The sequence below is a fragment of the Lates calcarifer genome, linkage group LG9, assembly GCF_001640805.2.
Source record: "Lates calcarifer isolate ASB-BC8 linkage group LG9, TLL_Latcal_v3, whole genome shotgun sequence".
Taxonomy (NCBI): Eukaryota; Metazoa; Chordata; class Actinopteri; family Centropomidae; genus Lates; species Lates calcarifer.
This window is the reverse complement of record NC_066841.1, coordinates 688,927-712,775: the sequence shown is the minus strand read 5'-3', so window position 1 is coordinate 712,775 and position 23,849 is coordinate 688,927. Positions and strand designations below refer to the sequence as shown.

The following is a 23,849-nucleotide window of genomic DNA, read 5'->3' as shown; positions in this document are numbered from 1 at the left end:
AAAATCACATCACGTTGATTTGAATCCATTTCAAAGCATCTGTGCTTCCTGAAGCTACACCTGTGGTGAGATGATTAAAAATCCCTGTGAGAGGTACAAACCTCTCCGGTCTCTACGTCTACGACCTACGACCTTCCTGAGCGACGCTGACACAGAACGTCCTCGCTGCTGCCATGACACCCAGCAGGCTGTAAAGTTTAACAGGTGACACCATGATCTGGTTTCCTGTCGTTATTTTAGAGGAAATCGAGTTGATTCATTCTGTAAATCTGCTGAGATCTGAACACAGTGAAGGTTTATCTCTGATCAGTGTCAGTTTGACTTCAGAGTTTCAGAGAGGAAGGAAAATTTTATTTGTTATTTTCATTATTGATTCATCGGCAGATTATTTTCCAAACTGAGGCTAAAACTCACAGAAGTTCAGTTTAAATGGAACAAAGAAAAAGGTGAAAATCTTTCACATCTGAGAAGCTGAAACAGAAAATTGTTCCAATGATCAATAGGTGACAGAACAGATGACTCCATGTGAGCGTTACTAACGTCCAGAATGAAACGTCGTACATGTTTTTTATTTAATGCTGATGTTACTTTCTACTTCTACTTCTTCTTATTTTCCTGATTAATCCATTAAATGTTTGGTCCATACTGTGGGAGAATTGTGATTAACACTCGTCACACTGACGTCTTTAAACTTGTTTTGTCCCGTGAAACGTCAGAAAATCTAAGATTTAATACGACGTAAGACGAAGGAAAGAACCACCTGAGGAGCTGAACATCAGAATAGCTGACGTTTAATTTTAATGATGATGACTTCTCCATTAACAGACTAACAGCTTTCATTTTCCTCTGCTGTCGATTATTGCTGCTGCTGGAGGAGTCGTGTTCGAGTCGTGTTCGAGTCGACAGGTGTCTGTCTCTGGTTATCACGACGCTGTGGTGACGTGCAGACGGGTGTGTTTTTACCTTGATGCCCTTGGTGTCCTCCTCATCGAAAGAGCCTATGTCAAAAGCATCTGCGGCGTTCACCTCTCCCCGGGGAGGAATTAAAGGAGGAGAGTACTGGAGAGAGAGAGACAGAGAGAGAGAGCTAAACAACGAGACAACAGTCCCACAGCACTGCTTCCCTGAGGTGATGGGGTAACCATAGCAACAGTAACTGTAGTGGACTAATGACTGGTGCAGCTCCAGTCAGTGTCGCTTCAAACAGAGAAGCAGCTTCATCTGCTGCACAAATAAACCACAGCTTAATCTTCTTTTTTTTTTTTTTAAAGGAGTAGCTGTTGTTGCTAAGGTGCAGTTCAAAAATGAATCTTCAGGATGGGCGGAGAAACCACACAGGAACCACAAATCTGCAGGTTTCTGACACTGATGGAGGAGGGGGAGGTGAAGATCAGAAACCTGGTCCTCCTCCATCCAGCTCGCTGCTCCCTGTCACAGTGAATACACCTGTACGTACCTGCGGCAGGACGTGAGAATGAACCCACCTTAAGAGCAGGTTGGTCTGTGCTCCTGTACCGAGCTGGTAGTGATTAAACAGTAATGCAGGTTTGATGGATCACTGACTCAACTGCTGCTTCTTATCTGAGTCTGAAACATAATGTCACTGTCGTCCACTGCTCCATAATGTAGTTTAATATCAGCCTAAAATTCTGTTAGTTTCTGTTTCATTTGTTCCTTTAAATTTGAACATTTGTGCCCAAATGACACCTGGACTGAATCATTTATCCAGATTTATATCGACGAAAGAAAGAAAGTGCAGCCTTTAGATCTGGGAACAATCAGCAGCTCTCCACATTGTGCGCTGTAATGTGCTGTAGGTCTTATAATAGCAGGGAAAATGCTGAATTATTAGTTCTCATTCATTCAAACTTCATTTTTTGAGTATGTGACACATGTGGTCACATGATCTATAGAAAAAAGGATAAAAACTACAAAAACAGGTCAAACTATCAGAGATTTTGTCTGTAAAACATCATATCTGAAGTGTCATCGTCCTGGCGACATGAACAAGCTCCCAGATTAAACAAACATCTTTCAGTCTTAAAAACCTGCAGCACAAAGAGCAACAGATGAAATGAAGCTCACTCACCTTCTGGAGATAAACCTGCTGCCAGTCAATGCCTTTGAAAAACTGATGCTCCTTCACCTCTGGGGCTCTGGAAGCGAGAGAGAGAGGAGGACTGTCATTTGAACACTAGGTGGCAGTGTTTGCCACATTACTCGCCCTCCAACAAACACACTCCTAATCCTGCTATTTAGCCAAATACCCGGTGCAGACAGTGATCCATCACTCTGGTTTAGTCCTAAGCTGATGCCAAACGACAGCGCTGATGAAATTAGTTATGAACTCGGCTTCTATCGGATCACTCGGTGTCCGTCTCCATCCGTCTCCACTGAGCCGCAAACTACACCACCCAGTGTTTCTGGCCTTTAATGAGCACATCTAGCAAACTCCGTCTGATTGATGAGTTCATTTGCAGGCCTGCGGACGTTAACGCTGATCTGGGACCCAGTTTAATGTGAAGTTTTTATATCTGTGTGTGCTGAGTGTGTGTGCCGTACCCTCGGCCCTGGCAGCCGAGCCTCTTGGACACATCTCTCTGCAGCAGCCCCTCCAGCAGATCTTTGAGCTCTGCAGTGAAAGAGTCTGGCAGCTCCACATTCTGCAAAGAGGGAGAGAGGGAGGGAGAGAGGGAGGAGACAAAGAGAGAGGGTGGAAGTGAGAACGGGGAGTTTGAAAATAGATCGACATCATTTGCACCGATTACTGAAGAAGTTTGTAAAGAAGCCTGACACCGTGGGACAAAATACAGAGGGTGAATCATGTTGTTAATGTATAAAATATTGATAAAGCGACATGGAAAGAGTAAATATTAATGAGCTCATTATTCTTTCATTTAATTTGGAGGATGATAATGATCTCGGTTTAGGAGCTGCAGCTCTGGAGGACGTGTATCGTTGTTTTCCACTTATATTTCTTTACATTTTAGTACCTAGCATGCCAGGAATAGCTGTTAGCTGCTCCTGTCTGCAGATTCAGAGCAGTGACGTTAAAATGTGAGGGTTCTCAGGCAGGTTCTGCAGCTGCACAGAGCGTCTCGTTTCAGTGATTTCTAAGCAGATTTCTGGACGTTTATCAGCGATGGACATCTGAGACGATTACACCATCAGGAAGTGTGAGTCACACTGAATCTGTAAATATGTGGATCATGTCTGTGGTTTCTGATCCGACGGAGGTATGACTCTTTCTCTCTGTGTTTATGAGCCTGGACCGCGGCACACACCTGTCCTCTTTCACCTCATGCAGTATCTTTACTTCAGCCTCCACCCCCCCACCTCCTTTTGATTCTTTCTGCTTTGCTCAGCTGCAGCGTGGAGATGTTTCAGAGTTCACAAGTGCCATCTATCGGGATCTGTTCCATCCCTCCTCCCATCCATCTCTTCCTGTCTTGGCTGCTCAGTTCCCAGCCTTTTCACTGCTGTCTGCTTCTGCCGTGTTTATGTAACGAGACCATTCATCATGTTTAATAAACACAAAGACATATAGAGCAGTATTTTTAGCCCGGTCGGCCTTTTCCCCCTCATCTCTCTCTCTCCCTCACACACGTACACACACACAGACGAGGATTAAGGGGATAAACCAGATTAAGTGGCTGGATTAAAATCCTAATCTGGATTTATTGTGATATGAAAGATCATACTTTCTCTGTTCAGAGGTCCAGCTCAAACCAAACAGAGCCTGTGTGTGTGTGTGTGTGTGTGTGTGTCCTGACAAAACACATAAACGGACGCAGATTTGGACGTCGTCCACCGTGATGGACGACTGCTGCTGCTGCAGGCGAGACGAGCGAAGACTGTGGCTGAAAACTCACTTCACAGTTTGTCATTGTGAACTTGTCGGCGCTCAAACGCAACACGTCGCCTTCGCTGGACTCTGGCTTTGGTGTGAAGAGGAAAAAAGAGGTGGGTGAGGGCAGATATGTCACTGGGTGGGCTCAATGGACGCCATTCATCCAAGTGTTTGCTGGATCTGAGCGATGACATCAAACACACTTCATACTGTCCAACACGAGGCCGGGGGAGCGGTGTAACATCTTCTAATGAAGGCTCAGTGTAAAGACTGAAATGTGTCTGAGGCTGAGGATCAAACACTCGAGGTTTCTTCTCCTTTAGCCCCAGAAAAACCAAAACAAATGCAGCATGAATAAAACCAGAGCTGCAACCGACTCTTACTTTCATTATCTGTAAATCTGCTGCTTGTTCTCACCATAAATCACAGATTTAACTAAAGAACAAAAGACTAAAGATATCCAGTTTACAATCTTCAAGCCTTAAATCTTCAGCTCTGAGAAACTGAGTCGACTGATCGCTGCAGCTCTAAATATCTTTGAATCAAACCTCAGCACTGAAACTTGATGTTTCTGTTTCATTCACAATTTAAAAAGGAAACTTCACTGCTGTCGTGTTGAAACTCTCCGTATTGTTTACACTGGGCTGTGGTTTTGTTGAGGTGGATTCAGCATCGTGTATAATATTTACATTTATTTAAAAGAAGCTTTGATTGTTGCAGCTCTTCAATAAAAGTGGATAAATCCCAGATCTCAGCTTTTATTTTGGAGGAGTGTCGTCATGAACCAGAGGCATCCTTTAAAGATGTCTCAGGATTATCATCTGTAGAAATATTCTGCTGCAATAATTTGTTTTTCTATGAATAAAATGTCAAGGACAATGGTTCAGTGAGTGTAACAGGGAGAATGGAGCCTCTGCTGTCTGGAGATCAGTTAAAAAGACTGAGAAGTCATTAAAGACCAGCGTTCATCTCTGATATCCAGGAAACAGAGTTTGGCTGTTACTTCCTGCTCCAGAGTTAATTACTACTCCTTCCTGCAGGTGGCGCTGCTGCTCAGTGAAGTTACATCTTATTGCTTTAGCACATGCATCATTCTGCACAGTGAAAGAACCAAACATATTCCTGAGAGGATGAGGGACTTTAAAGTTCATTAAAAACACACAAAGCGTTCAGTTTTAAGCTTCTTTCCTGGTCTTTAAACACCTGGGACACAGATCCCAGACTCCCCGAGTCAAACCTGCTCTGGATGTGGCTCCAAATCCATTTGACCTGGGGGGGTGTACTTTAACTTTCCAGCCTTGGCTGCTAGCTCAGTTTATCTAAGCTGGGTCTCTGTCATATGCTTCATCTCCTGTGTCTTCCCATGACACAGCAAAGTAAACAGACAGCTGAGTGTTGAATGGTAGCAGGCGGAGACACTAAAGGATGACCCAAAAACCTGCACAACAAAGACATTCATCTCTGTCAGGGATGTGCAGGGAAAACAGGCTAAAACTGGCACCAGAATGAGGCGCATCTATGTCCTCTAACTAGCATGCATCTGACAGTGTTTGTTCACACACAGATCAGTATGCACAGGGACATAAACATCTGTGTGCGTTTGGTATTACTGGAAGGTAAACACAGGCCAAACCCATGTGCTCAGGGTTAAGTAAAGACTCATATGTGCTTTAAAGTGTGTTTACACAGAGACTCCTTGTAACAGACGCGGCCGCCATTATGTGCACCTTTGTCACTTTGCACCACTGACTTCTGGGTAATGTGTAGGAGCGTCTTACCATGGTGAGCGTCATGCGGTCGATCTCATGTTTGTCTTTGGTCTTGTGCTGTCTGAAGGGACTGTGCCTGAGCGGGAGAGAGAAGAGAGACAGATACTGACACTCTGAGTATTGATTATTGGGGGGAAAAGAAGAGGGAGGGAGGGTGAGGTAAGGTGAGGTAAAAGGAGGAGGAACACACACACACACACACACACACTCGCTGCCGATCACACCCTTTCTCATAACTCCCCGCGCTCCAACATCCTTGGTGAAAACTGAAGTTCATAAATATTACAACACTATAAATTAACGAATGGTAATTTGAAATGACCTAGATCTTACTCACTCTAATGAGCCACCTGCAGGTTCAAGTGCTGACTGGGAGCTTTAAGGATGTTCGAGAGCTTTCACATCGAGTATCGCAGGGAGAAAAAAACTGCAGAACCTGTGCAACTTTTAATGAACGCTGCCCAAAACCTTCCAGAGCAGGTTTTCTGCTACAGCTGCCTGATTCTCTGTAAGTCCATTTACAATAAATCAATCAGTTTTAAATAAGCAGAATTATCTATTAGCAGCTCCTGTTTGCAGTGTAGCCATAAATATACAGACAACTATCACTGGGTTAATGTGACGCTGAAGAAAACGTAAAAACTTGATTATTCTCAGGCAAGTTCTGCAGCTACAAGAAGCATCTTTTTTATGTTTCTAAAAGGATTTTTGGATTTTAAAAATAAGCATATTGTGCCTGTGTGTTCAGATTTGCCAGATTAATGAGTGAGAAGAAGGAGTAGAGTGTTTGACACAGTTTTAAAGCTCCTTTATGAGCCGTGTGTCACAGCAGCTCCTGTGTTCTGTTTGGTAAAATCCCTGTTTTTGTCAGTGGAGTCTGGTAGTGATATATAGCAGATGTTCCTGGATCTTCCTCTTTAATAAAAAGCTCTGTCTCTGTAGGAATCCTGTCATTATGTTGTCAGACTCTTAGAAGAACAACCTGAGCCTGTCAGTGACAAAAAGAAGAACTTTAGTGGACGTACTTGATCAATACTGCACCGATTCAACCAGCTACTGATTACATTCACATGCTCCTCTACACAGCACTGCTAGCGCTTTAGCTTCAATTAACAATGTTTTCCAGTTTTTCACAGAGGCAGTTTGGGACCGAACGATTCCCGGCACAGCACAGCAGCTAAATTGGAAATGTCTGAGGGAGGAAGAAGAATTTACACCGGAGAGATCCTCACAGACAAACAGGATTTGATCCCGGACTGGAGCAGGCAGCCCCTCCTCGGCTGAGCGCTCCCTCAGAGGCCCGTATATCAAGCAAACGTATTTATGAAAACAGAGCAGCGTCTCCATCCAAGATACGAACAGCAGCGTACTCCACTCAGAGTGAGTGATCAGATGGCAGCTGGCAGCGTTAATGGGAGAATAGCAGCTTCCAAACTACATCTTCAGTGAGTGTAATTCTTCAGCCAAATCACAGCCGAAGACCGGAGGGATGTAAATCAGTAAATCAGAGTCTGAACTTTAGAGAAGTCACTCCAGGACACAGAATGTAAAGCAACTAAAGGGGAGAGGCCTGAATGCAAACATCGGTGGTCACTCATGTCCTGGCTCCAGCGGTGGTGTCAATCCTCTTATCTAAAGGTCTTTACATAAACTGTGAGATGCAGATACACAGTGTGGAAGTGGGAAACACTCGTCTGTGAATATACAGGACGTATTTTAGGATGTGGAGACAGTTTGAGGCAGAGGACTGAAGCAGAGCAGCCTCAGGGAGTCTATGTCGCGAACCCTGAAGTTAGCATCAGCCTGGTTCCTCCACAAAAAGAAAACAGGATTTTTTCATTGGGTTTTGTGTCAACGTCTCCACCACTAAGCTTCCAACTGGTCATTTCATTTAGCTCTGAGCTCTTCTACAAAAGCCTTTCTTCTTAGAAAGTTAGTGAGAGTTTGAAAGAGCGTGAGTAGAAACACAACGAGGCTGTAAAGGTGGACTGGTGAGTAGATGGGTTTTCATGTTAACGTCCCCGACAACCTCTGTAGTCTCATTTAGACACTCGTTAGCAACCGCCTTTTTTAAGACACGTAAAAGCTTCAAACATCAGGAGTGGGGGATTTACTGACTTCCTGCTTTTAGGATCAGCCCTGCAGCTCTCTGTATATTCACATATATTACATGCAAATCAACTGCATGAAAAAAGTCTCTAAGATCCTGACTCTCAGACTCTGATAGCCGGAGTGTGAGCGAACACCTTCATCTGCCCAGAGAAGAAAACGTCGTTTACAGCAGAGATTCATGCGACTGAAACGTGTTTTACTTTTGAACCAAACACAGTTTTTAAGACCCCGAGTGTTGAAAACGTGCAGCCAACCTTTCACCACACACACACACACACACACACACACACACACACACACACACACACACTCTTTAAAGTGTTCAAACACACTGATCCAAACATCAATGGAAAGACACGTCACACACACACAAACACACACACTCTTCTCTCTCTTTTTCTGCTCGCTCAGACCTGGCAACCATCACACACACACACACACACACACACACACACACACACACACACACACACACAGCCTCCCTTTTACCTGATTTCTGACCTACTGGGCCTGGACCTCTGGCATTTACACACTCCAGATCAAACAAACACACACACACAGGCGGGCACACAAACAAGATCAAACACACACCAAACAGGCGGCGAGCGAGCGGATTCAAAGAGGTTTGAGAGCAGACAGGAAGTGGAGAGAAGAAGAAGAAAGATGAGATGAGAGGAGCAGGAGTATTTACCCTCGGAGGAGTTTGAAGAGCATGCAGCCTAAGGAGAACCAGTCGGCGCTGCTGTCGTACGCCGTCCCCTTCTGAAGAACCTCTGGAGCCATGTAACCATGAGTACCGCTGCAGAAAAACACACACATCACACACATTACTTTTTACAGCTGCCAGAGCACAATCACACACTGCAGCCCCATTTACACAGGAATCATATTAGAGGAGGAGGTGGGCGATAAAATCTTCTCCTCCCGAGTCGCTCGTAATAAACGCTGTTGTTCTCGACGGTGATTTAGCTCCTGGAAATTACAGAAGCTGGGTCTGTGAGGCGCGATGATTCGCTACGGGAAACCATGTGACCCTGTCTCATCACTGATGGGCTTATGATCACTTTTAATATTGGTATTATTTGCTGGTAATTACCTATAATCTAGTTATGAACACAGACTGTGGTAAACTACTTACTAATGTCAATTAAGCTGCTTTTACAGTAACAAACAAACTGATGCCGGTAACACAGATCAGTTTATATTACAGCTGGGCTTTGATGGAATCTCTAAACGTATAAATCAGCCTGGATCTAAACTTTTTATTAACAATAAAGCAACACTGTGTAACTTTTGCTGAGTGGCAGAAACAGCGTCCTCTGCAGCCACAAGTGGGAACTGCAGCTCGCTGGAGTCCGAGCGGTTACACTTCCCCCAGAAAACAAAGCTCATCGATCACTCAGGGGACAAACACGACATTAATCAAAGGGGTTGAAAAATTAAAGAAAGAATTAGCAAGCTAGCGAGCTAGCTAGCAGGCGTTCAGGCTGCAGGGCGGTTGATGTTTTCAGTTTCCTGGCCACAGTTCAGCGTTACAAATTATTGGTTAAAGCAGATTATTTCTGCATGTTTTGACACATCTTTAAAAGAGAGCACGTAGAGTTTCAACTAACCCTTTTCTATAAGTTACAGCGACACTGTATCCTCCAAAATAAAAGCTGAGAGTTGGGATTTATCCTCTTAATTTGGAGGAAGCTGAAGGATTTAAAGAAAAGATCTCATTTTCAAACACAAATACACAGCTCAACAGTGTATATTACCCATAATCCCCTTCTCCTCCTGCAGCAGGAAGTAACAAACACACCAAACTGTGTTTCTAACTCTTGATATTTCTGTCAGTTTCCTGCCTGGATCAGTGTTTATTGACTGATAAACAAACACCTGACTGTTGTTTCCCACCATATAATCACACACATAAATACCTGAATCACCCCCCCTCCCACACACCCCCACCCCCCGAGACATGAATCAGGGTTTAACACTTACACGCTGGCGTGGGGTTTCTTCTTGGAGAAGTCGCAGGCCAGGCCGAGGTCGGAGATACGAACGTGGCCGTGTTCATCCAACAGGATATTAGCTGGCTGAGGGAGGAGAGAGGGGGACAGAGGAGGGGGGGTGAGGTGGACGGAGGAGACGAAACAACGTTGGGGAGACCTCCTCGCTAATTCACGACTTAAGTTACAATTTCCGCTCAACAGGAGAAAACCCAGCGAGGATACAGGCGATAAAAGAAAGCCTCCTGTCCTGGTTATCCTCCGCTGTTTGGCAAAACCGTGACTCACCCTCTCTCTCTCTCCTCCCACCCCTCCAACACTCAGCCTCAAAGTATTATCTGCATTGTACTGCACTGTTTATTAAAGCCCTAAAACTGTTCCCTGACTTCCAGCAAAATATATCTATTATTATGGCAACCAGTCCAAACAGGGGAATTGGAGGAAAAACAGAGGGCAGCTGAAAACACGGCTGATATGAATCTATGGCTCTGAAACAGCATCGGTGGAGGAGTTGAGCTGGATCAGTGGACTGAGGCGGGAAGGTAAAAACTGTAGAGTTCAGGGTTTTAATCCAGTTCACTCTTCTCTGTTTAACAATACAAATATCTTTCTCATTACGGCAACAGGACATGAAATATCACATTCACAGTCTATTTTTCTTATTGTCAACAAATCCCATGAAAAAATCAAAACGTGTCAGTCCGTCTCTGATACTTTCCCTCCTGTCTGTGGATCTCAGCTCATTGGTTCCTACCTCACAAAGAAAAGATTCACTGCTTTTCTTCGTCGTATCTCACTGACTGAACACTTTTGGCCGAACAGAGAAACAGAAACATTTTTAGATGCTTTATAGATTAAAAAATAATCTCTCTAATAATTGTCATGTACAATAAAACAAACAAAACCCAAACTGTCGTGACAGAGAGGCTGTGTGTGTGTGTGTGTGTGTGTGTGGCATCATGGCAGCTCTGAGTATTTTGGCAGGTGTTTTAACAAAATACAGTCATGAAACTTTACAGGTGTGTAGCTGAGATCAAAACAAAGGCTGAGAACGGGGATGGGGACTATTTTCAGCAGCGGATGAATCCACATTTGGTGCTGTAGTGAGTGTGGGACTGAGTCAAAATAAAATGTAAAAAATAATAAAAGAAATAATTCCTCTGACGCTCAGAGGAATAAAGGGAGGGAAATATCGGCCCATGATTATAGAGGAGATGAAGCTCCATCACGGCTGGTTGTGGACATATTGTTGGAGCAGTTGAGGAGGCCGACTAACAGGTCCTCTGTTTGCAGTTGTGATGCCTTTATTCGCAGAGCTAAAGCTGAGCTATCAGGCTTTGATTCGCCCACAGCACTTGTTGACAGTAAGCAAACGACAGACATGTTTGAGGATGGTGTTGGAGATCACTGTGGGATCAGAGGACTCTACCTTGAGGTCTCTGTAGACGACGAAGCGGTTGTGCATGTGCTCCAGACCCAGGATGATTTCAGCCGCGTAGAAACGCATCTCCTTCTCGCTGAACACGCCGTGCTGAGACAGGTGGTAGTGCAGGTCGCCCCCTGAACGCACAGGAATAAAGACATGCACAGCAGAGTGCGTCAGCCTGACCTCATAACACCTCACGCCTCGATCAATACCCATCAATAAGTTGTGGTAATCTTCTCAGGGGAGAAAATGAGAATCGATGAGAGGCCTTCTATGACTCTCCTCCACCCCAGCTGTCTCCGTCCTAACATGTATCGACTGGCTGTATTTATAGCACCACTGGAGCTGAAGCAGCCTCGTACTGTAAGCTGCATGATGAAGACTGTGTGGACTTTAAAAGGTGACTCAGGCTTTGATTGTGAGACCGTCTGATGAAGCTGGGAAACTGGCCACCGGCCGATGAGGTGTGAGCTACAGGACGGCTGATGTTGGACATGAAGGAGGCTAAAACAGGCGGGTCGCTGCGGCGTGAGGTCAAAAACCCATCAGCTCCTGATTCTCTGGGGGAGGAAGGACCTGGCCGGCGACAGGCTGAGTAATCCAATCTTACTGTCTCAGGGCAGACTGACTGGGGCTGGAGCTTAATCTGAGCAGGAAGGGTGGAGGTGGAGGTGGAGGTGGAGGGGGTCACCTTACCGTTCATGAGGTCCAGGATAAAGCAGAGCTTGTCGGGGGTGTGGAAGGCGTACGTCATACACACGATGAACGGGCAGTCCTGCAGAAACAAAGACAGAGTTTGTCTGGATGTTTGTGTTTCAGGTCAAAACACGAAAAAAAAGAATCTGTACGTTCATCAAAACTATAAACTAACTGGTGATACAGCGGAGGAGTGAACTCTGGAGGATGACGGGCTGTGAGAGGAAGGGATGAGATGTTTTTCGACACTTTCTGATCGGACATATCGAACATGTTTAATCATTATCTGGGCGATCGTCTTCAGAGCAGATCAGGGAGCGTCCAATCACTCTGAACACAACTAGATCATCTTTACAACCATCAGGACTCTGATCAGGAGGGAGGATAACCCCACTTAACAGAGTTATTACTAGTCAGGTTTAATGATAGGGGTCATAGGTCATCACGTACCAGCAGCGCTGGTAAAGTAACCACTGTCTGTATCTGTCACAATGCACTGCAGTAAAAAGTCCAATATTTCCCTCTGAAATCAGGTGTAGTAAAAGTAAAACGCGGTGTGAAGTGTGGGAGTTGATAACTCACCCCTGTGCTGACTAACGACAGCATGATTCTCTCGTTGAGCGCTAGAGTCTCTCCCTGCTTCATCTTGATCCTCTTCTTGTCCAGACACTTCATGGCATACCTGACGTCAAAACAACAGAAACAGTCACAGCGCCGTCGAGCTTTACTTCGCTCATACCCGTCGTCTGTACGTTCTCTTTTTCCCCTTACATCTTTCCTGTGTCGGCCTTCCTGCAGCCGTACACCTCTCCGAAGCCGCCCCGGCCGATGATCCGATGAACGCTGAAGTCGTTCATGGTCAGCTGGAGGAGAGAGGAGGAGAGAGGAGGAGAGAGGAGGAGAGGAGGAGAGAGGAGGAGAGAGGAGGAGGAGGATTCAAACAAACTCAGATTGGTTTTCCTGCTTGGTTAGGTTTGTTTAGAGCTGGTGTCCAGCTCCAGCCTTTCTGTCGTCTTTATCAGCAGGTGAAGTCTCCCAAATCTGAGGATTAACATCTGCTGATGAAGACCATGACACTCTCTTAAAAGCTTGGAAAAAAGCTAGTAAGTGATGGGAGTGAACTCGAACCCGCCGAGGAAAACCGAGTAACAGGAGCGAGTGTTTTGTCAGCAGAGGTTGTAACAGTTTAAGGTTTTGTGTTCCTCATTAAAAAGTGAGTGAACGACTCAGTAACTAGAAACTGTGTTAAACTGCGAGTGACGCTCGTCCTGTTCAGAAACACAAGAGGCTGAAGACAGAAGACTGTTCTCACTGAGCCTCTGTTCTGTTTTCTCATTTGAGAAGATGTGACGATCCTTTAGCTTCATTCTGTCAGGGTGGACACCTGAAAACACTACAATACCCACGAGACTCTGCTGCAGAGAAGAGGCAGGTCGACTCAAAACGCTGGACTGTTTAAATCCCACAAAGCAGTTAACAGGGAAAGTTTAAAATCTCATACTCACATGGATGTTGAGCTCCACGTTCTTCCACTGGCAAAAACGGGTAAATTTATCACTGAGAGAATAAAAGAAGAGGAGAGGTGTTAAAATGTGTTTGAACACACGGTGAAACTCTTCCTCCGTCGCCGTCTCACCTCTCGATGAACTTCTGGAAGATCTTCCCTCTCAAGCTGTCGCAGATCTCCACTATGTATGGCTGCAGGACACACACACGAACAGCAGAGGTTTCAGTAACGACCTGAGGAAAATTCTTTACAAACGTATGTGAATGTATCTTCTGCGTCCAGCCGTGTTCCCTTTGTCTGCAGAAACTCTGAACGTTCTGATAATTCTACATCCAGAAGAAAAGCCATGTTGTAGTCTAAGAGGAAATTGTTGATTAGATTTACGGAGCTGAGACTCTGTATGTTATTTTCCTGGGTGGCCTTTTGGCAACTGATGCTCCACACTGAACGTGTAATTACCAACAGTATGAATCTGAGAATGTAGGAGTTTAAAAATAGAGCCGACAGAGCTGGAAAACATTAAAATTAGGGCGACGTTTCCTCCACGAGGAAAATAGAAACTTTGATCAGCTGTCGTCAGAATAAGTCGTTTGACAGCAGGTGTTTTCTGGGGACTCCCTGTCTGAGGAGCTCCAGACCTTCGAGGGCGTTTTTCTGTTTGCGTTCGCTCCGACAGGAAGAACGCCAATCTGACGTAAGCTGACGGATACGGCCGCAACGAAACAAACTCTAGTGTCGAGGCGTCGGTGACTGCCACGGCTGTGTTAGTAATGAAGAAGAACGAATGAATGATGGAGTGAGGAGGAGGACCAGGTGAAGAAGAGGCAAAAAAAGCGAGACTGAAACTTTACCTGATCAGAGTGTTGCTGAAAGTAAAAACGTCACACTGCAGGACTTACACTGACCCTGCCTCAAGCTTGTTGTTCACTTTTGTGTCATTTATTGATTTAAATAGATTTTCTTCATCTTTCTTTCGTGTTCTGAGTCATTAGCAGGATTTTAAGCTTCAGGGAAAATGTAAACTCTCTTTGTTCATCATGCATCGCTGTAATATCGTCCAGCCATTTTAAACAAAAGAACAAACTGCAGCAGGCTGCAAAAATAAACCCTGCAAAGGTTACTGTGTGTGTGTGTGTGTGTGTGTGTTGCATAATTTACACACACAATGAGCTAAAGTTAAAAAAAACACATAGGGGAAAACACCATGATTTTAATTAGTCATTGTCGGCCTGTTTGTTGTGCTGAGGTTACAGTGTGTGTCGGCTGGAGCTCAGACAAACGGCTGAACTCTGCTTCCAGGTTTACGACCTCAAAATGTGTTTGTCTGTTTGTAATTTGGGATTAATGGGACCTTCATTCATGTGGATGTGACTCAGACACGTGTGTGTGTGTTTGTGTGTGTGTGTGTTGTTTTTTTTTTTTACCTGGAAGAGAGTCGGGGGAACTTGTTTCTTTTGCAAGTGACTCTGCACGTGGTCCACAGCTTTCTTAGAGAATGGCTGAAACAAAGAGAAGGAAATAAAAGGAAGGGTCAGTAAAAAAAAATGCAGCTATACCAGAAATTTCAGTTCTGTTTTTTTTCTGTTCCACGTCCCCGAGTGTAACATGACCAGAACATCACACTGCAGCGAGGTGTGTGTGTGTGTGTGTGTGTGTGGGCGGTGTGTGTGTGTTCAGTAACTTCCTCCCTGTAGACGGCAGCGAGCGCTAACTTTACTTTTTATCCATGCAGGAGGACAAAAGCTGCACTGTGGTGTTCGTTGTTTGTGGTGAGTTCGGGTGCACTCGTTCCAGACGCTTCTGGCAGAGGACGGGGGAGAGAAGCCTGCGAGGATTTCCCATCATCCCTCTGTGTACCAATACATGCAAAGCCTCGCTTCTTTAAAGAATCACTTAAAACTAAATCCACTTTTGGAAGTCAGTACGTGATTCTGGTCTCTGACTGAGTGCAGCAGAGGTGGAAAGTAACTGAGTACTTTTGAGTTGACTGTACTTTTCTCGAGTTCAGTTTCCTTCCTGCAGAGAACCACAGATCAATAACCAGGTGATAGGTTAAAGCTCCTTCTCAGACAGTGTCTGTCATGGAAATGTTGCTCACTGCTTTCTTTACAGACGGAAACACAATGCTCAGTGACATTTGGCTCCTGTGAGTAGGGATGGGCTGAATTTAATCGATTACTGGTTGTTGATCAGTAGGAATTTGTCGATCGAGTGGAAGTTAATCAGTACGTTCGTATGAGCGAGTGGAGTGAGGTTCCCCAGGCTGGAGACGCTGGCTGCCTTTATGAAGCTGCAGGTCTTTGTAGTTTTACTTTGTTCAACTGTTGAGGAGAATCACAGCTTATTTTCTGCTGTAGATATTCTCTACATCAAAAATAATGAGAACCGATAATTCATTGCTAATTTCTTAGCAGTAAATTTCTTCGAATGTCCATCCACAGCATGAACGAGACTGGGTTCAAACTCAGGTGTGCAGAGTGAGTTGCTGCCGAGCTGCTGAAGAAGCTGTCGGCTGCAGTTAACTCACCATTCCTGACATGCAACACCTGATGCCAGAGCAGCAACGTGTCGCACTCCCTGATGACGCAACAAAAACCGTTCATGTGAACATCATTTTGACGGAGCGACAGCCAATGGGAGGAGTCCAACAGGCGGCCGGCCAGTGATGTAACTCTTTTCTAACGTCGTGTTCACAGGAGCAGGTTTTCTCATGATTTAATATTATAAATAAATTCTACTGTCTGAAAGGCACAAGCACAGACTGACATAAAGTTTAGTTAGGACTCATGATGAATTAATTTCATCCGTGCAGTTTATTATCGTACAGACTCATCTGACACAAGATGAATCCTCTACAATGTAAAACTGGCTCATTCCCAGTGTTTCCTCTTTTACTAAAGTGAGTTTAATTGAATTTATCTGTGCGTCAGATGATGGGAGATGATGCCTCTTCATCTCTCTCTGCAGAGGCACTCAGTCAGACGTGCTGAAGTTTTACAGAAAGTTCCAGAGTTTATTGAGCTGTACGTTTTGATTATGTGACGAGGGTTTGTTGAAGCTAAAACAGGCGCTTCTCTCAGTCAAAATGAAGCAGTATCTAGCTGTAATCACTTGTTGCAGGTTGAGTTTGAGTGATTCAGCTACAGAGTGATTTCCACTCATAAAGCAGAAGCTGAAATAATGTGATTACATCGATCGACTGAGAATAAATCTGCAACTGTTGTGCTGATTATTTGTCATTTTTCAAGCTGAAATTCTCTGCTCTCTGGCTTCAGCACTGAAGATCTGCTGCTTTACTCTGTTTTATATCATTGTAAACTGAATATCTTTAGGTTTTACACAGGCAGGCGGACAAAACATATAATTTGATGACGTCAGATTGGATTCTGGGGAAACATGATGGATATTTTTCTGTTTTCTAACAAAAAAAGAGTCAAAACTCTAATATTTCTCAAAGTTCTGAGGAAAATAAGCTTCTTTCTTTCTTTCTTTCTTTTCTCAGATTTCTCTGCTCCGAGCTGGAAACGCTGCATTAAGCTGCAGAGAGCAGCTCCTCTTCCCACCAGGTGTGTGTTCTGTGTCCCTGCATGTACTTGACCCAGAGTGCATCAGTGACGCAGTGTGGATGTGACGGTGTGTCGTCCTCACATGTGAACAGGACAGGAGCTCCTTCATGATGTAGCCGTCGTAAATCTGCCGACTGCGGCTCAACCTCTCCTCCTCCGAGTCCAGCTTCTCGTAGTCCTTAATCTGAGACACAGACACACACACACACACACACACCACACCACACACACGAGGTCAGCTTAATAAACACCAACTACAAAACAAGGCAAAGCGCTTCCTGGGAGGGCTAAATCTGAATGAGTGGGATTACAGGCCTTTAATCTCTCACCCATCCCATGATGCCGTCTAATTCACACACACACACACACACACACACACGGAACTTTGGACTTACTTCTTCGTAGAACTTGAGCTGCGGCACGGCCTCGTCGATCTCGTTCATACAGAAGTCCTTGAACAGTAGGAAGCCTGGAGGACACAGAGAGGAGAGACAGTCAGGAGAGACACGCTTCAGAGCTGCACCATTCTTAGATTTCAGATCACAATTCAACTGCATCGTTTACCTGATCCAGAAGGAAACACAACAAAAACCAAGATGGTGTCTGACGCAGCAACAGAAAGAGAACGCTCCAACAGCTTTATGAACCGGACGCTCAACTACAGCTGCTCGATTAATCGTATTAAAATCGTGAAAGCTCGACGGGCAACACCACAAATCTATACCATCACCTTAAACGTCACCACAAACCGCGATATGAGGAAGCTGTAAAGGCCGGGAGGAAGTCAGCAGACAATCCTCGCTGCCCAACCACACAGACATTTTGTCCAGAGCAGTGCAGCTCTACACCGAACATAAAAACAATCCACTTCAGTCTCTGGACTTCTTAACGCCTGACACCTTTCAACAAGTATTTTTTCTGAGCATAAGATGAGACGCCGTCACTCGTCAGTTTTCCGCACTTAACGCAGCAGAATCTTTGTGATTTAGAAATGAAATTGTGTCGTTACCTGCTCTGGTTTGACAACTATCAGATGGATTCCCATGAAGTTCTGGTGGATTCAAGATCCCCACAGGACGAACCTGACTGATTTTCATGCTCCCCTGACATGTGTCCACTGAACTGCAACATGAAACACACCTGGCAGTCAAACTAACGTGAACTGCATTCATTTGGAGGCGTGTAACAGTGTGTGTGAATTTATCGACCGTCGCTGCAGCGTTTACAGATTCAGACATTGAGGAGCTGCGTCCCAGTTTCACACAGTAAATGTGCACAGGTGTCGTGTGTAAATACACACACTCAAAACACTGCTTTTCCACAGTGAAATTCACAAAGCAGCAGCTGCAAAAACAAACTGCAGACTGCAACAGGTGAAGGACGTAAACACAGTTAGCTTTTTCTCCAAAAGCAAAAATAATCTGTTTAGTGTCGATTGTGAAAAATATCAAGTCCTCACATCTGAGAGGAAAATATCTGACAAGAAATATCAATATTCAGTTGAATCGATATTAGAGTCTGAAGTCACACACACTGAAGTAAACGACTGTAACAGCACATAGACATGAAAAGGAGGGCAGCTCCATTTACTGTATTAGCCTTAATAATGGATTGAGGTTGTCTTGTTCTTCTTAGGGCTGCTACAGTACATGATCCTGAGCCCTCACACACACACACACACACACACACACACACAGCTCATAATTACAGAAAATGGCACCAGGCATTATTGGCTGAAAATGACACACTCGGTGTCGCACTCGAACGCACCAACAATGGATAAAAATCTCACGACCGTGTAGTCAAATCCACACTCAATGAAACATCACCTGAGGAAGAGGAGAGGGGAGGGGGGATTAAAAAACACACACATCCACGTTGCTTACAGAGATGAGACCCACCGTTGCCATGGAAATTGCCTCCGTGGCTACCAGCTATATGTGTACAGTGGTGTGTGTGTGTACAGTAGACGGTGCTGCCGGCCAGGACACGATCCCCCTGACTCCTTATTTAACGTTTTCACACATTTTCACACAGGTGCTGCCGGTCACAGGACGAAGAGAAAGGACAGACTCTCTCTCTGAGCCTTTACCTGATTAGCATCAGGTATTAGCAAAAAATAGACCGGCTAACAAGATCTCCTTCTCAGATCGTGGGTCTGCTCGGTCGCGCTGACCTTCCTGACGGTCCTGCAGGACGTCGTGTTGAGAGAGCAGCGGACCGTCGTTAGAGGGAATGAGAAGAAGGAAATGTGTCAGAAACTCTAATATCTGCTTTGAATGGTAGAAAAGTTGCAGAGAGGAGAAGCTGCAGCTAACGACTGTTTTCATTATTGATTTATCTGTCGATTATTAGTTATTTAGTTTGTTAAGCATCATATAACAGTGGAATATGAACAGAATTATTAACCAGAGCTTGAGGAGATGTCTTCAAACACAAACACATTCAGTTTCCCAGAACGTAAGCGGAGAACAGCTGCTGTTAACTTTATTCTTACAGTTTAACAGTTTGTGAATTATCTAATCTCTTCACTAATTAATTAACTAATCAATAACTACTCATTACTCTGTATTTATTTATTTACAGACCTGACAATCAATTAATCAATCAAGTTAATCAGCAGATAATCGGTAATGAACTGAATGTGTCCCTGATTGTATAATGTAAACAGGTAAACATGGAGGAATCGTTGCGACTGCATCAAGAGTGGAGCTGCAACAATCAGTCGATCTATCGATCGAACTGTTTTCATAATCAGTTCGTATAAAAATGTCAAATATTTTCCAGTTCCAGCTTTTTATTTGTGAACATCTGCAGCTTTTCTCAGTTTTCTTTTCTCAGTTTTCTGTTTCCACTGTTGAGACAAACTGTTAAATAGATTATTGATTAATGTGCTCATACAACAGGGGAAATGAGACATAAAGTCTTTGTATGTGAGACAGGCTGGTGTTAAAGGTCTGAGTCTCTCTGCAGCTGAGACAAACAAAGGCCTCTGCAGCTCTGAGAGAATTTATGATTGTTTAGTTACAGAAATCAGGCGCAGAACAAACAGAAAACGAGCGTCGTCGTCGTCGTCGTCGTCGTCTTCGCTTCTTTCTCTTCATATTTTTAGTGGCCTCCCTGATTCGGTTTTAAAGACGCGCTCAGAGCGGGAGCACATTTGTTTTGGGCCTCGCTCCCACTATCATCCTTTCTCACTTCTTCCCCTCTCTGCTTTATCTCTCCTCCAGACGTGACGCATCATTTCCCCTCCGCTCCAGCACTGACACGAAGCCTCATACAAATAAACGCAGCTCACATGCATCCACACATGGTGTATGTACACAGCCGAGCGCACAGGGCATCCTTGTTTGCAGAATGGGTGCTACTGACAACCTCCTCCTCCCCCCTCCTCCTCCCCAAACACACACACACACAAACAGGTTTTCAACAGTGAGGACTAAACGTGCGAGAGAGGTATTAAGAGAGAGGGACAGAGGGGAAAACGACACTTCTTACATCACCAAGACTCAAGGATTAACCTTAATCGCTGAACACTTCAACACTGCCCAGCTAATTCAACAAATGGCCTCTTCCAGAGACAACACACACACACACACACACACACCTAGCTCAAATCAGACGTGAGTTCCTCTGAGCTTTGTCTCATTAGTGAGATCACCTGAACTGTCTAAAAATACCAGGCTGGCTTGTTCTGACAACTGCCTCTGTCCTCCATCAGCAGGGGCAACAGTTGGCCTCTGGCTGCGAGGACCGAGGACTCCAGACCAGAACTCAGACCAGAACCAAAGGTGATGTTTAGAGTTCAGACGCCTCAGAGTGTGGTCCACGTCACCGCTGATGATCTGACTGAGTTTGATGAAAGACGACTCATCACAGAACCATTATTTACATGATCACCGATTGATCTGCTCGTTTTCTAATATCTAATCAATTAGTTGATTGGGTAATAAAATGGCAGCAAATGCTCGTCACAATTTCCCAAAAGACGACAGTGGCGTCTTTTGTCACTTTAAAATTAAAGGAAACTAGAAATAAATCACATTTTAAAAGGTAGAGGCAGAGAATTTTGTCATTTTCCAATCAATTTTCTGCCAATAAACTAATTGATCGATCAACTAATTGTTGCAGTTGGACTTCACTTTATAATAAACTGAACATCTCTGGGTTCTGGACAAAACAAGACATCTGATGGCGACAAACTCGCCTCACGCTTCGCCTTTTTCCTGCTGAAGAAGAAAGTTCGATATCTTAACAACTTAATCAACCATCAATCAAAACAGCTGCTGAATAACTTCCTGTTTTTGAATTGATTAGTTCCAGCTCTGACTCCTTCCACAGAGTCTGATCTTCAGCCTCTCAGGTAACTCCCGCTAAGCTCCGTCTCCTCATTATTCTCAGTAAGAACGAGGCTTTGATGCCGATGCAGAGAAAACCAAACCCGGCTGAACTTCAACACAACGTGAAAATAAAATATACACAAACTATATTAAGATTTCAGCCTCTCGACTGCTGCATTGTATCATTGTAAATACAGGAAATCTGCAGGTTTTTAATTGTCAGAGTTTGTGATGGACATTTCTGACACTTAAATAAATAATCGATAGGAGGATCAATAATGAAAATAATCCTTTGTTAAATTAGAAAATTCATCTCCTCACCAGTACTCGTGGTCTTATGCTCACACAGCCACTTAAACTTTGAAGAATAATTTACATTTTGAGTCTGAACCTTTCTCTTTAAGACGGCCAAAATCCAAATGACGAGTGGAAAGATGCACAATATTTCTATTTTCTATTTTCTATTGCACCATCATCATGTGTGATAACTGATTCAAACCACAATAATCTGATCCCAGACTTATCTAAGCGTTTCAGAAACACTGCATTTTACTTTTCTGTCTGCTCCTATCAATGTTATCTGTCAGGAAGTACACACCTAACCATGTTTTCACCGGTTTCATTCGCTCTCACGTCATTCTCACATATAAATATGATGGGTCAACATCAGGTCTAGTAAAAACATTCATTAACAAAGTATGTGGTTCAGACTTTAACCCTTTTACTGCTGCAGGCGTCCAGCTGAGCACTTCTGCTTTGTCCTTCTTTAAAATGACAGTTTCAGTTTGTTTTGTTTTTTACGACTAAATTTATGGAAAAGGAAAAAACAGTTTCATCTTGTTGAGGAGTCATGTGAGACAGGAGATGACTTGACTGTGTTGCATTATACATACACTGACCTTTTACTGGTGGAGGAGAGCCAGCGCTGTGTGTGTTTGTGTGTGTGTGCGTGAACTGCACAATGTGACAGATATTCATTCAAGTACAACATCAGGATTAGCAAACAATGTTAAGCATTCTCCCAATATCGCCCTCTAACAGTGATCACCCCAGAGCGAGGAGAGGCTAAAGACCCGACACGATGAGCTGGAAAAAGACATGCTAATCGCCTCGGTCAATTTGTTTGAAATTCTGGTTTCACAGAGGTGAGTTTCAGATTCAACACTGGCACAGAGTCAGAAATAAATCCACTGTAAAACGTCCAGGCTGTTTTACCTGACGTTCAGCCTCTTTATTTACAGCACAGGCTCTACATGTGTTAGCACAAAGTTGTTTTCTTAAGACAGATACGCCGTCATTTAGCACGTAGGCAGAAATATACATGTTTTAGGACAGTTAATACGATCAAATTTACTTTTACTGTCTCTAAAAAAACATGCTTGCACACTACAGAAATACCTACACACACACGTTACTTTGCAACAGCCTAAAACACAACAAAAGTTTCATGCAACATGAAATTATTTGGGATTTTTCTGACACATTTCACACACAGCTAATATCTGTATGGTATGTGAGGGGAGTTACAGTGTTTTACTGTCAAAAATGTGCTGAGAACCAAAAATGTATTTGATTCATTCAGAGTTTTGTGTCTAAAAGGACTAAATCATGAGATTTAAGCTGAAAACGAGCACAAAAAGGTCAAAAAGTAACGTAGATGATGACAGCTGTGTTGTTTTTGAGCTATAAAGTCTCATAAAGTGTGACGTGACTTGTTAAACTACTCAAACAACAGCTGTAGGCTACAGGACTAAAATAAAACTCAGTGATCTGCACCTTTCTGAACATGCATTAGAGCATTATATTCTGTGTTTCCTGCTGTGATGGGGTGAATATGTTGTGGGGTTTCCCTCTCGCTCTGTGTGATGCAGCGGTGCAGTGTTGTGTTGGTTGGTGGGTAAACTGTGCGACTGTTTACCCGCTGCTGTCAGTGCGCGGTTACTGCCTCCTTCTAGGGATGCTTCTCCCTCTCGCCTCTGACCGTCACCGGTGACATCAGTGTGAGACCATTTTCACCATCTGACTGAGTTTAATCACCTGCTTCCATGTGTTAACCATCTGTTTGTACTTTACTTAGCTAGCCAGTGCTACACCTACACTCCTCCACGTCCTACCTTTAATCTGAAAGGTTGCAGGAACAACAGCAAGTTTGTCTTGAAGGTAATGCTTTTCCCTGCTCACTGTCTGGAAGGAGTCAAGGTGAGGGAGCAAAGAGACATCCTGCACCTGAGGCCCAGAGTTTTCTGGCCTGTATTTTGTCCTGTAGCGTTAGCTGTTAGCGCTGTAACCAGCATCACCTGGATTACTGTTGATGCTGGAGAAAATGTCAAACTATGAGGCATCTTTTTTAATGGATGTTTACACATGAAGAACATCACACGCACCGCTATCACTGGAAATAAAGGGTCAGTGGATTCCAGCTGAGCGTGTGAGGTAAACCTGTATTTATGTGAATGATCTTCTGACTCTATCCCTCTCCACAAACTAACCAGAGCTCACCTGTGAGTTTACACAGTTTAATTCCTTTAGTTGCTCGTTGAAAAGCAGAAATAACCTGATCTTTGCATGATAATTTATAAAACTGGTCAG

The 23,849-nt window shown here is 44.1% G+C and overlaps 1 protein-coding gene across 2 annotated transcripts in view; it reads right to left on the bottom strand.

The window, feature by feature from the left end:
* The window catches only part of grk3 (G protein-coupled receptor kinase 3), a 53,628-nt gene that overhangs the window by 6,000 nt on the left and 23,779 nt on the right, over nucleotides 1-23,849 (bottom strand). For both annotated transcript variants that reach the window (XM_018694494.2, XM_018694503.2), the window contains 15 exons: nucleotides 17,316-17,389; nucleotides 17,003-17,104; nucleotides 14,779-14,853; nucleotides 13,484-13,545; nucleotides 13,353-13,404; nucleotides 12,619-12,710; nucleotides 12,430-12,529; nucleotides 11,848-11,926; nucleotides 11,155-11,285; nucleotides 9,718-9,812; nucleotides 8,423-8,530; nucleotides 5,629-5,695; nucleotides 2,563-2,663; nucleotides 2,090-2,156; nucleotides 964-1,059 (listed from right to left, as the gene is read on the bottom strand). In XM_018694494.2, coding sequence (XP_018550010.1) covers nucleotides 964-1,059; nucleotides 2,090-2,156; nucleotides 2,563-2,663; nucleotides 5,629-5,695; nucleotides 8,423-8,530; nucleotides 9,718-9,812; nucleotides 11,155-11,285; nucleotides 11,848-11,926; nucleotides 12,430-12,529; nucleotides 12,619-12,710; nucleotides 13,353-13,404; nucleotides 13,484-13,545; nucleotides 14,779-14,853; nucleotides 17,003-17,104; nucleotides 17,316-17,389 — 1,301 coding nt within the window. The remainder of the gene's footprint in view (nucleotides 1-963; nucleotides 1,060-2,089; nucleotides 2,157-2,562; nucleotides 2,664-5,628; nucleotides 5,696-8,422; nucleotides 8,531-9,717; nucleotides 9,813-11,154; nucleotides 11,286-11,847; nucleotides 11,927-12,429; nucleotides 12,530-12,618; nucleotides 12,711-13,352; nucleotides 13,405-13,483; nucleotides 13,546-14,778; nucleotides 14,854-17,002; nucleotides 17,105-17,315; nucleotides 17,390-23,849) is intronic.